General features: G+C 44.5%; 1 protein-coding gene, 1 long non-coding RNA gene and 1 pseudogene across 2 annotated transcripts; all 3 read left to right on the forward strand.

Moving 5' to 3' along the window:
• Positions 1 to 4,335: 4,335 nt before the first annotated feature.
• On the forward strand, positions 4,336 to 5,061 carry LOC121973071 (cysteine-rich and transmembrane domain-containing protein WIH1-like). Its single transcript, XM_042524666.1, has 3 exons — positions 4,336 to 4,583; positions 4,664 to 4,808; positions 4,919 to 5,061. Exons 1-3 carry the CDS (start codon positions 4,547 to 4,549, stop codon positions 4,962 to 4,964), a joined length of 228 nt encoding a protein of 75 aa, XP_042380600.1. The 5' UTR covers positions 4,336 to 4,546; the 3' UTR covers positions 4,965 to 5,061.
• Positions 5,062 to 7,208: 2,147 nt separating this feature from the next.
• Positions 7,209 to 8,220, forward strand: LOC121973072. The gene is made up of 2 exons (XR_006109361.1): positions 7,209 to 7,696; positions 7,867 to 8,220. It is a non-coding gene; the product is annotated as an uncharacterized LOC121973072 (long non-coding RNA).
• Positions 8,221 to 9,986: 1,766 nt separating this feature from the next.
• LOC121969111 lies at positions 9,987 to 13,137 on the forward strand (annotated as a pseudogene).

Here is a 13,137-nt window from a genome sequence, read left to right on the forward strand (position 1 = left end):
CTCCTCGTGATTTTGACTTGAGTGTCAAAATGGTACTCCTTGAGTGTCAGAAGTGGTACTGAGCCTTCCTTCTAGCCCCCTTTTGAGCCCTTCTAATCGTCGTCACTAGGGCCTTGACCGTAGTCCTTGTGTAGCTCAGCTTGACACAGCCGACTCGGTAACTGCCCAATCCGACAATTACCGACTCGACTGAAGCCGATAGAGCCAGTCTGACATCTTTAAAAGTCATCCGACAAGGGCCGATCCAATAGAAGTCAACCCGACAACACTCATCCAACTAAATCCGGCATGACGTGTGATCCTGTCCGAACGCTGAATCAACGGACGCTGGGCACGTGGCGCTCTCCGCGTTGCTGATGTAGATCCCCGACCAGTCGTACGGACCTCCGGCGAACCTGCAAGGAAGTCAAGCCGGGAAGGGGTTCCCGGCGACGACCCTCCGACGCTCAAGTCAGGCAAGCGGACAACAAAGAAGTGGCTCTCAATCTCGGAGAATGCGTCCCTCCGGAGAAGGGTGAGGACCCTTTATATAGAGCTGTGAAGAGGCTCGAGCACACATACCGAGGTGCATACGTGTCCTCTGTCCATACCTCGGTATGGGCTTGTTAGAAGAGCTTACCTGACACCATACTGCTACAGTCCGAGCACATCTATGATGGGACAGCGGGATCCTCTGTTGTAAGATCTTGCGTATGGTCTGGTCGTTGAACATACCCGCTGTCAGGAGATGTTCCCCCGATGTTTCCTTTGTCCTTTTGTCTCTTCTGTTCCCGCGCCAAGCGGCCAGCCGCTCGGCAGGCATAGGTCCGACCGGGCGTAGGTATCGGTCCGACCGGGTGCTCGGCTGAGAGTGTTCCACAGCAACGACGCTTTATGCTTCGGCCGAGCGGGCTATCCGCTCGGCCAGGTGACCCTTTTCATTATGAGCGTCGGAAACCCGCCCATGGTCGGGTTGTCTTCTGTCCGGCCCGGGAAGCTCCTGGCCGAATGTCAGGTCGGCTCGGCATCCTTCCGTTCAGCCCGGCATCCTTCCATTCGGCCCTGCATCCTTCTGTTCGGCCCTGCATCCTTCCGTTCAGCCCGGCATGCTTCCGTTCAGCCCGGCATGCTTCCGTTCGGCCCTGCATCCTTCCGTTCAGCCCGGCATGCTTCCGTTCGGCCCGGCATCCTTCGTTCGGTAGGGCATCCTTACGTTCACCGCGGCATCCTCCGTTCGGCAGGGCATCCTTCCGTTCGGTCCGCCCGCTTGCACACTTGCACACTTGGTCCGCCCGCTTGCACACTTGGTCCGCCGGACTCGCTTAGTTGAATACATGCATGGCTTTAACTGGAATTACCGCTAAACAGCATTACTTCCGGCCGGAGGGTTATAGTCGCCGGTCCAACTCTCGATATTTAACGTCGGAGCTCGACGGTCTTCCGGCCGGAGGGTTTCTAGTCGCCGGCGCGACTCGATTTTTAACGTCAGAGCTCGACGGTCTTCCGGCCGGAGGGTTTATAGTCGCCGGCTTGACTCTCGATTTTTAACGTCGGAGCTCGACGGTCTTCCGCTCGGATGATTTATAGTCGCCGGCTCGACTCTCGATTTTTAACGTCGGAGCTCGACGGTCTTCCGCTCGGATGATTTATAGTCGCCGGCTCGACTCTCGATTTTTAACGTCGGAGTTCGACGGTCTTCCGCTCGGATGATTTATAGTCGCCGACTCGACTCTCGATTTTTAACGTCGGAGCTCGTCGGTCTTCCGCTCGAATGATTTATAGACGCTGGCTCGTCTCTCGATTTTTAACGTCGGAGCTCGACGGTCTTCCGCTCGGAGGGTTTATAGACGCCGGCTCGTCTCTCGATTTTTAACGTCGGAGCTCAACGGTCTTCCGCTCAGAGAGTTTATAGACGCCGGCACGTCTCTCGATTTTTAACGTCGGAGCTCGACGGTCTTCCGCTCGGAGGGTTTATAGACGCCGGCACGTCTCTCGATTTTTAACGTCGGAGCTCGACGGTCTTCCGCTCGGAGGGTTTATAGACGCCGGCTCGTCTCTCGATTTTTAACGTCGGAGCTCGACGGTCTTCCGCTCGGAGGGTTTATAGACGCCGGCTCGACTCTCGATTTTTAACGTCGGAGCTCGACGGTCTTCCGCTCGGAGGGTTTATAGACGCCGCCTCTTCCTTTCTAACGTCGGAGCTCGACGGTCTTCCGCTCGGAGGGTTTATAGACGCCGGCTCGTCTCTTGATTTTTAACGTCGGAGCTCGACGGTCTTCCGCTCGGAGGGTTTATAGACGCCGGCTCGTCTCTTGATTTTTAACGTCGGAGCTCGACGGTCTTCCGCTCGGAGGGTATATAGACGCCGGCACGTCTCTCGATTTTTAACGTCGGAGCTCGACAGTCTTCCGCTCAGAGGGTTTATAGACGCCGGCTCGTCTCTCGATTTTTAACGTCGGAGCTCAACGGCCTTTAAGGCTAATTTTAACACTGATGACATACGCCCTACCGAGCGGCGAGGGGTCTTCGTCTTCGATGACTTGGCTCGGATAATTTTTACGCCCGGCCGATCGGCCCAGGGTCTTCGACATTGAGTCGGTGCCTCGGATCTTATACATCATGGAGATAGGCCGCTCGGCAGATAATGCCAATTGCGTTTAACATTTTGCTTCCTGCATTTCAAATATACAGCCAAACGGAAAATATACAGCACACATTATATTGGTGCACCTTTCACCCTGCCCCGGAAAGGCTGGAGATAATTTGCGCTTCATGGTTGATCCAAGTCCCAATCCATCTTCATCCGCTCGGCGGTGCTCCCCCTTGAATGTCGGTTGGATCATTGTCTCGGGGGAGGCGTCCGCTCGGGGATCATTGCCTCCGCTCGGCCACCTGATGCTAACGTTGTTTGTTGCTTCAACCTCTCGGCTTGCGCATTCTCTCTCTGTTGCTTCACGAGCTTAGCTGCTCTTGCCTTGATTAGAGCGCTGAGCTCCTTCGTGGAGAGCATCACCGTGTGCGGTCGTCCAGCCTCATCCATTGCTTCCGATCGGATGCAGGAGCGTTCCCACAGACGGCGCCAAATTGATCTTGTCCGAACGCTGAATCAACGGACGTTGGACACGTGGCGCTCTCCGCGTTGCTGATGTAGATCCCCGACCGGTCGTACGGACCTCCGGCGAACCTGCAAGGAAGTCGGGCCGGGAAGGGGTTCCCAGCGACGACCCTCCGACGCTCAAGTCAGGCAAGCGAACAACAAAAAAGTGGCTCTCAATCTCGGAGAATGCGTCCCTCCGGCGAAGGGTGAGGACCCTTTATATAGAGCTGTGAAGAGGCTCGAGCACACATACCGAGGTGCATACGTGTCCTCTATCCATACCTCGGTATGGGCTTGTCAGAAGAGCTTACCTGACACCATACTGCTACAGTCCGAGCACATCTATGATGGGACAGCGGGATCCTCTGTTGTAAGATTTTGCGTATGGCCTGGTCGTTGAACATACCCGCTGTCAGGAGATGTTCCCCCGATGTTTCCTTTGTCCTTTTGTCTCTTCTGTTCCCGCGCCGAGCGGCCAGCCGCTCGGCAGGCATAGGTCCGACCGGGTGCTTGGCTGAGAGTGTTCCACAGCAACGATGCTTTATGCTTCGGCCGAGCGGGCTATCCGCTCGGCCAGGTGACCCTTTTCACTATGAGCGTCGGAAACCCGCCCATGGTCGGGTTGTCTTCTGTCCGGCACGGGAAGCTCCTGGTCGAATGTCAGGTCGGCTCGGCATCTTTCCGTTCGGCCCGGCATCCTTCCGTTCGGCCCTGCATCCTTCCGTTCGGCCCTGCATGCTTCCGTTCAGCCCGACATGCTTCCGTTCGGCCCTGCATCCTTCCGTTCAGCCCGACATGCTTCCGTTCAGCCCGACATGCTTCCGTTCGGCCCGGCATCTTTCGTTCGGCAGGGCATCCTTCCGTTCGGCCCGGCATCCTCCGTTCGGCAGGGCATCCTTCCGTTCGGCCCGGCATCCTTCGTTCGACGCGAACTTGGGGTTGACTTCCACGTGTCTTTGACCCTCCGCCCATGAGGGTCCCCCGTCTTTACCACCGGATCAACGTGCATCCAACCTACCGAAAGATCTCGGCCGCGGATACATTAAAGAGTCAACCCATCCTCTGATCTCAGACCGGATCAATGGCTGTAAAAAAATATGAAAACTTTGAAGATTGACATGTTTTCCTCGTGACCTTCGTTCATCCGATTAATTTTGAACATAGCCTATCTCATCAAAAAGATTGAACTTATCTATTCGAGATCGAGCTTCAACAAAAGATTATTTGATTCACCAACCTAATCGCTATTAAAAAAAACAAAAAGAAATCTGGATACAGAGTAGTTGAGTGCTGATGAATGGAGCAGTTGAGTGCAATCAACAAACTCCTACTTCTGTTCTTTGACTCTTAAGTTGAAGCGTCCTTTGCCTTTCAAAGAGTGCTTGCATTATTTTCATACATAAAATACGCCTCTCACTCTGTTCTGTGATCGATCCTCGCATTAACTTCTCTTCTCCTCTTGGTTTCAGTATGAGTTACTTCGATCAGCAACAAGCCCCTCCCCCAAGTACTGATCCATTCTTCTTCTTTAATTTAAGTTACTTGATTAGAAGCAGATAAGATTATACATGTGTGACAAACATGCAGCTTACCCTCCTCCGTCCGAGCAGGCCTACCCACCGACGGTGGCACCGCCGCCGCAGGGCTACCCGACGATGGAGAACAGCGCAGCGAATCAGCAGCAGGCTCCGGTCGAGACAAGCAGCCGTGGAGATGGATTCTGGAAAGGATGGTAATGAAACGTAGAAATTATGTTTTCCTGTCTGAATAAAATGAATTTCCATTCCCTTGGTTTCTGATTTATTTATTTATTTATTTTTTAATTTGGGATTTGATTTGCAGTTGTGCTGCACTGTGTTGCTGCTGCGTTCTTGATATGTGCTTCTGAGAAGGATTGGAATTTGATGTCATGTAAACTTTATTCATATATATTTGTTCCTGTCTGAGTAATATTTCATCAATAAAATGTAATATATTTGTTTCAATTACGAAGGCACTAGAACAACCAAAATGACAAGTTTGTATTAAAAACACTCAAATAATTGACCTAAATTTGGAACGGTCAGAGAGTTTTTGTGATGATCATTTCAACTCAAAATGAAGTGTTTTCTATAGCTACTAGACGGATGGATAAAAAAATCTTTTTGTTTGTAGCTACTAAATCCTCTCATCTCCACTAGTTTACTAAGTTTCTGATTGATTCCGTCCCGTCAATATCTAGCCTACTCCGGATCAACAGGATGCACCTATATGGCTCCACTCCGAGCTAGCCTAGTCATATTGTTGAGTCATCATTATCTGAGTTATACTTAGGACAAAGCTGTCAAGTTAGTCTGACTTATCAAATTATCAGGGGCGGATCTAAGATTTTAGACTTAGGGAGGTCACATTCTAAATGATGAAAATAATTATTATACGTTATATTTAAATGCCGCATGGTTAAGACGAGGTGTGAGGAGACAGAAGATGTCTACAAGCAAGTGGACGGAGCCGATAACAGAGTTGGGGTCTTGGAGAGGTTTCAGCCGCCAAAGGAGTAGGGCACGACCAAGTGCCAAAGGAGTAGAACTGACATAAAAATAAAGTAAACGACCCTTGAGCGACCGACCCGTGAACGACCCACAATCCATCTAATGAGAAAAAATCATCTCAATTTGGCCAAAATCTATGAATACGTGAAAATTTTCAAAAGTCTTCTTTATGCGCGAAGTAAATGCTATGAATTTATATAAACTTATTTTGATTGCTCGTCTAACATAAAGAATTTTCTTTGGAATCAAAGTTCTACGAAATAAATGTGATGCTCGTTTTTCATTAATTTACTTAAAAAGTTTCATATTTCTTACAAGTATTGAACCAAAACTCTTTTTTGTATCATTTGGTTTTAGGTAAATTATTTCAATGAAATTATTCACATAGTTTACCCTTTTAAAATTCTAATAAGGATTTATATTCTCTTTTAATAAAACTATCCTAAGTTCTTCTATAATATCTTTTAATTATTTTCTAACCTCATGTGCTAAAAATAATTTATGACAATAATCATTAATATAATATAGTATAACTTTTATACCGTTCTTAATGTGTAATATAATGCCAATAAATATATGTAATTGAATAAACATCACATGATAAGTAAAAAGTTATGTAAAAAATAAATTATTTGGCAAAAAAGGTAATTTGCTCACCTAGCACTCTCGTCAACCCGTTCTTAGGCCAACATAGAGAAAATAAATCACGGATGACTACTAACCATTAGTGTAATAGTCAAAGCATAAAGAAATGCATGCTCAGCCTTGGACATAGACAGACATGGACGAAGGAGGACATGGAGGACATAGTTAATTTAATTAACTAAATTAATTAAAAAAATTAATTAAGATTTAAAAAATCAGTTTTACTAAATAAAATTTGATTTTGATTTTCAAAAATAGATTTAAAAAATTTAAAACGGAACTTGGTCCGAATTAATCGAATTAATTAACTTTTTTTTAAATTAAAATTTATAATAAATCGAACTGAATTTTAAAATTTTTACTAAAGATGGCTGCTGCGGTGACCTCGTTGCTAAATTGTCGATGTTTGACGTTTGAATCACTGTGATTGGGATTTATCATTAGTCTTCAAAATTAGAATCAAATTTACTTCAAAATTTACCACCACCCCAACAGCAAAGAAGGAGAACAACAACAAAATCTTTCTATGTTTTAATTAATATCATTTCGATCTTTCTAGGTCTATCTATCATTTCGGACATATTATTTATTTTTTTAATTTGTTTTAAGATTTAAAATATATATATATATGAAATCAATTGATAAATCTAGAAAATTTAGAATAAAATAAAATTAGTACTCGTCTATAGAATTTAGAATAATAGAAGATAAAGTTTAATGACGTAAAAATATAAAACATTTTGTTCAAGCAAATTTATTTTAATTCATCTTATCTCTTAAGAGTGTCAAACTAACTTAAACATGTGCAATTAATCTCTAACTTGATTAGGGTTCTTGGTAGCTTTTATATATATATATATATAGTTTTGATACTGTGCGCGCCTTCTTATACGCTCCCGTGCGCGCACAGTATCAATTTTTTTTTTTTTTTAAATCCAAGATTTTCTCATCGATAATTTGCTTTTATATTTTAAAACCTAACTTTTCTCCTCGCTCGCCTCGCCGTTCCTCGCCGAAACCTAACTTTTCTCCTCGCTCGCCTCGCCGTTCCTCGCCGAAACCTAACTTTTCTCCTCGCTCGCCTCGCCGTTCCGCGGAGTTCCTAGCCTTCGCCTCGGTGTCGCCTCGGTGTTCCTCGACGTTCCTCGCCCGCGACGCCGTGCTCCTCGACTCGGTGTTCCGCTACCAGTGCCCGCGACGCCGTGCTCCTCTTCTCAGCTCATGCGCACAAGTCCGCTACCAGAGGCCAACCCTTCTTCGCCGACCCATGCCGGCACGGTGGAATTCTGCCCGCCCCAGTGCCCGCCTTCTACTCAGCCTAGACCTCATCTCCCTTCAGGCATGCAACAGGATTCTCTTGCCTTTTCTTTTCTTGGTTTTCCAGTGAAAGATTGGATTTTAATTTGTCCAGATTAAGGAGCTTCTGAGGTCGCCCAAGTCCGAGGTAATTACTTCTCAAAATTGAGTTTTTTTTTTTTTCCTTCTGCTCATTTTATCCAAGCAGGATTGCGTTGTTTGATGTGGTGCTCTTTGATAGGATTCATAATTGCAATCGTCTCTGTTGGCGTATTTGAAGGTGACACTGTTCATGGGCATCATTTTGTTTTTATGCAGGCCATCGGCCGAATAGTTTGGGTGGTTCCCAACATCCCGTGGGATTATGCATGATATCATCCAGGAAGAAGATCCCTCCTTGCGATCTTCGTCACTAAATCCTTGGCATTTCAGCTGAAGGAAGTTAGACAACAAGTAGATCTTGGCATCAAGGGAAATGCAGACCAAATCCCGAGTTCAGGACTATTTGATACTGTGCGCGCACGGGAGCGTATAAGAAGATGTGTACAGTATGCAAACTATATATATATATTAGTTATGTGATTATCAAGTAATCACATAATCAAAATTATATGATTACCAAGCAATCACGTAATTAAGATTATGAGAGAATAAAATATAATCTTAATCTTATTTAGTTCAACTAGTACATTTAAGATATTACCCTTTATTTAATTATATGATTAATTTTGTAGAATAAATTAAATTAAATTATTAATAATAATTATTATTATTATAATATTAATGAATAAGTTGATAATATATATAATAAATAAATAAAATTGATTTATAAATTTTAAATTTTAAAATAAATTTATATATTTTAAAAATATAATTAGATATGTAATTAACTTATTATATATATTTTAAATTTATATATATTTAGATATGTGATTAAATTTTTTAAATTTTTTAATTATTTTAATATATTTTATTTTCCCTTATTAAAATTGGGGCTCCTCCATGATTTTTTTTACGCCAACAACTTCTCCCTACAGCAATGCCGCCTCCTCCACAAGCCGTCGGTGCGCCATCTCCACCAAAAACGAAGAGGAAGTGAAAGTGATTGACGCCGGAGGGATCGGCGACCAACTTCAGCTCGATCTCCTCCACGACGCGGTGTCGCGCGACCCTATGGGGCTGGGCAAGATCTGTCGCACAAAGCATGTGGCGATGTTGATCACGACGGGCTCACGACGACTTCTGGAGGCAAAAAAAGGAAGACACCCCCGGAGGCAGCGAGGAAGTAGAGGTCCTCGCCGGGGGTGACAGTCGTGCTCTCGACGGGGATCTTGAACCTTCAGCTGAAGCGGTCACTGAATCCACATAGTACGAAATCCCTAGGGAACCTCTTCTTGTAGTTGAGGAGGCATCCGCTGCCGCGATCGGAGCTTGCGATCGGAGCTTCCCTCATAGAGGTTGCGGAAGTCGTCAAGAGAAGTCGTGCGCGGACACGAGAAACTCCGGGAGGGTGAGGCGGAAGAAGATCTCATGGAGGAGCACGGAGGGGAGAGAAGGCATAGGCTGATGATAGTGATGCCGCGATCGATATCCCTCTTAATGCTCTTGCTATGCTCTTTGAAGGGTAATTTTGGAAAGAAACTATTGATAATCTCGGAATTGTAAAAAACCTAAGACTTCTAAAGTTTTTTGATTCCTGATTCTATTCCTTAATTACTGATGTGACGGGAATGTTACATTACCAAGAGTCATCAATTACTGGAACCAAACAAGATTATCGTTGATAACCAACTAAGGTTATCAATGATAATCTCGAATCAAACACGCCCTTAAAGATTTACAAGAAGACCCTTCATTTTCGTTGGATGTCTGTTTATATTTGTTAAAGTAACTGTGATAGGATTTTCTTCGGATATGCATTAGATGATACAAAGCAACATTGCAGCATTTGTCATGGCCCTCTGTGACACGGCATCTGACTATTAGATCTTTCGAACAATGCAGTTCAAGGTCCAGCTGACGCGCTTATGGCTGATCTATTGAGCCATCATGGTTGCAAATAGGGATGAGTATTCACTTACTTAATTTGATGTATAAATTAATTAAATTAATCAAAATCAATTTAATATTGATTAACTGAATTTAATCAAAATTTTATTAAAATCGAATTAATCAAATCAAATTAAAAATTAATTATTTTAATTAATACTGAATTAATCAAATTTATTTTAAAAATTATATAAAATTAATACTAAATTAATCGAATGTTGATACCTAATTGTAATATCACAAATGTTATATTCTGCTAGGGGCGGATTTTCTATCCAAGTTTTATATTGGTAAGAGATAATGACCCCCCACTTATTAACCGATGAGGGTCATGACCTGCCACTAATCCCCTTATCCCGATCCAAAAATGAACCAAGATAAAGGGAACAGAGAATCCGGTCTCATTCTGCTAATGGATGGCTTTTGGAAATATCTTGGGTACTCATGCGGTTCTAGTGGAAGTTGGCACAAATGGTTTCCTTACGTAATGACAAATGCATGCTGTAAAACTTGTGCCAATTTGAAGGGTGTTTTTTTTTTGTTGCAATGGTTTTCATTCTCTTTTGCTTGTCGATCGCTATGATTTTTGCATAAGAAGTCCCATAATGCCTTGTGCTTCTCGTCACCGCCCTTACTTGGTTATCATGGTTTTTGATCTTGTGTGAAAGCGGAGAAAATAATTGGCTGAGAACAATGATGTTGAAGCAACGGGACTGGTAAAAAGGAAGGGATGAATTGTCTGTAAAATAAAAATATCCTTCTCAAAACTTTCAACTCAAAGAGAATGGCAACAATAATAAAAACAAAATCAATTAACAGAAAAGAGAGAAAGGAACTCAACGAGTTGACTTGATTACAACTAAGAAGGTTGTTAATCCAAGACGGTTAGAAAGCGCACTAGAAAAGTCTCCTTCTCTGAAGGCGGAGAAGTCTTTTACACACTAGAAGCTCAAACAGTTGCGAGGAAGTTGATACAGAATTGAATGAATAATTTCTTAGCTCCAGGAGTCTTTATATAGCTCCTGGAAAACTTATCTCGAGCCTTGCGAGAGCGCACTAGAAAAGTCTCCTTCTCTGAAGGCGGAGAAGTCTTTTACACACTAGAAGCTCAAACAGTTGCGAGGAAGTTGATACAGAATTGAATGAATAATTTCTTAGCTCCAGGAGTCTTTATATAGCTCCTGGAAAACTTATCTCGAGCCTTGCGAGCTCCTCCAATGAGGTTGAGGGTGCCTCCAGCCAAGGTGAGCGGATAAAAACTTTATCCGCGTGCAAACGGTCAAGTTGACCCAGTTGAGGGCACCTTCAACACTGTTGAAGGCGCCTTCAATGGCTTCTTCAGTTTTTCTTCATCTTCACGAAGGCTTCCGAAGTTCCGATTCCTTGGGTGATTTCGGCCAACCCAAATAAGGCTCACCCGAACCCAATTTCCGGCCTTCTCCTCGAGCAAGCTTCCGTCCAGGCTTCTCGTCTTTCAAATGTCGCGCACGTTCTTGTCATCCACCGGTGTACTCTTTCGCAGCTCCCTCGTCCTTCGGACGCACCGAGCCCGTCGGCTCCCTTCCTGTGCCGTCCTTCTCGCTAACTCCGTCTTCCGCTCGACTTCCTGCGCTCTTAAGCTCTTGCACACTTAGATACATGGATCAAATAACAAACAGTATCTAACCTAACTTGATTGATCACTTCAAAACAACCACGGGGTCCAATAAATGATTTTAAAGTTGACGAAATATAGACACTCCTCGCTGCCCCTGGATGCCTCCGAAGCGCTCCTGCATTTCAAAAAAGAGCGTTAATTGGGGGTCCCCGGTGTTGGTCATCCGATGATCAAGTCAATGATCAAGTCGAGTCGAGTAAAATGAATGAACAGTAGCTAGTAGTATCAAGTCGTGTGAGTGTACCTCCACTTGTAGATGGAGACTCCTTTTTATAATGGCACTATTTATGCACAAATCTCAAAGCATTTTCAACAAAGGCATATCATAAAGTTGCTCTGACATCTTTCCCAAAATAGACTCGTAGTTTCTGTGCATGGCAGGGAGGAAGTTTCTAGTGTATAGCTTATCTGTAGAATATTCTTTATCCTCCATGGCACAAAAAAATATAAAAAAGTAATACGAGGCCGTTGGATTGAGGGGTCCACTATGTGTTAAGCTATTAATTTGACCGAGCCTCCGAAGTGTCCCAACCGACTATCACTCGAAGGTACCACCCGATCAAATTAGAGAACTGTAGCCATAAACTTGGCCTTCGCTCGGCCTCTTTCTTGAGCCAGAGTGCTTGGTCAGACTGAGTATCCAACTGGTTCTATCGGCTAGATCACTCCACTGAGTCGGTTAACTGTGTTATTTCTGAACCAAGAATAAGACTGGCTCTACGGAATACTGACTTAGCTCAAAGCTTCATTAATGTCACATGGATGAGCGGTTGACTGCGCCTTAGTCCGATCGGCTTAACGGTCTGGTTGGCTATCTCCGGCCGAAGTAATCAACCACACTGGCTTCGAAGGTTGACCCTTCTTTGACTCTAACCGCTATATCATCCAACTCTCTTGACTTTGATCCGACTCAGAAGCCCCACCTTAATCGTCGCATCAATTTCCGTTTATCCTCAATGACACTGATTGGATGGGGTGCAAAGTATACAACAGCAATCCAAGTAAAACTCCTGCACAAATTGATGCTTACGATCGGGGAGTCCGAGAAGGTGCATTGGTTTGCTACTGAGCTCGATTGTGCTAGGCATCACCTCATTCTTCATAGAGCCAATGTGCCAAAGGCTGACTCCGAGAGTGGTTTGGGCGATAAGCAATTTAATTATGTGACAAAAGATGATTCGTTCGCTCTCAATTTCTCTATTAACCTGTTCTTAAGCTAACACGGAGGAAGTAAATTACGGATGACTATTAGTCATTAGTACAGGTAACCGAGGTATGGGAGAAGACATGCTCGGGCACGCCAAGTTTTGATCCTAAAACTTCATATGATAACACCCCATGTCTTAACCACTGCACCATCCCGAAAGGATGATAAGCAACTTAATTATGTTTGCCGGCATGGTTACCACTGCGATCATAAGTGCTTGGTCCTTGAAGAACCTCCATGGCTCAATTCAGCAAGCAAGCACTGCTGATGGAAAGGTTAGAGCAGTGGCGGTGGTTCTATTTTCGGTGTCCCCTTCACGGTCACAGCACAATTGGTTGTCAATGGTGGCGGTGGTGGTCAAGGACATTCAATTGGAGTTCTGAGCATTTCGATTGTTCTTCCTCAGGTGATCATAGCTCTCAGTGCAGGTCCATGGGATGCTCTTTTTGGAAAGGGCATCCTCCCTGCATTTGCTTTGGCATCTAGAATCGCTTTCGTATCCTCGGAATGTTTATACTTCCAAGGTTCTGAAGGAATAACTTTAAGACTTCGGGACTCTTTTAGACCTAACCCGATTTGGAACCGACGATTCGATAGTTTGAAACCACCGATTCAACAGTTCAGAACCGTCAGTTTAACAATTCTTGAGAGATCGACCTTAACTTTAACCGTCTAA

This window comes from Zingiber officinale, chromosome 4A (assembly GCF_018446385.1).
Source record: "Zingiber officinale cultivar Zhangliang chromosome 4A, Zo_v1.1, whole genome shotgun sequence".
NCBI classification, from domain to species: Eukaryota; Viridiplantae; Streptophyta; class Magnoliopsida; order Zingiberales; family Zingiberaceae; genus Zingiber; species Zingiber officinale.

Coding starts and splice junctions, on each gene's coding strand:
- LOC121973071 (XM_042524666.1), top strand. CDS start 4,547: ATGAGTTACTTCGATCAGCAACAAGCCCCTCCCCCAA. Junction 4,584..4,663: donor GCAACAAGCCCCTCCCCCAA/GTACTGATCCAT, acceptor ACAAACATGCAG/CTTACCCTCCTCCGTCCGAG. Junction 4,809..4,918: donor GATGGATTCTGGAAAGGATG/GTAATGAAACGT, acceptor TTTGATTTGCAG/TTGTGCTGCACTGTGTTGCT.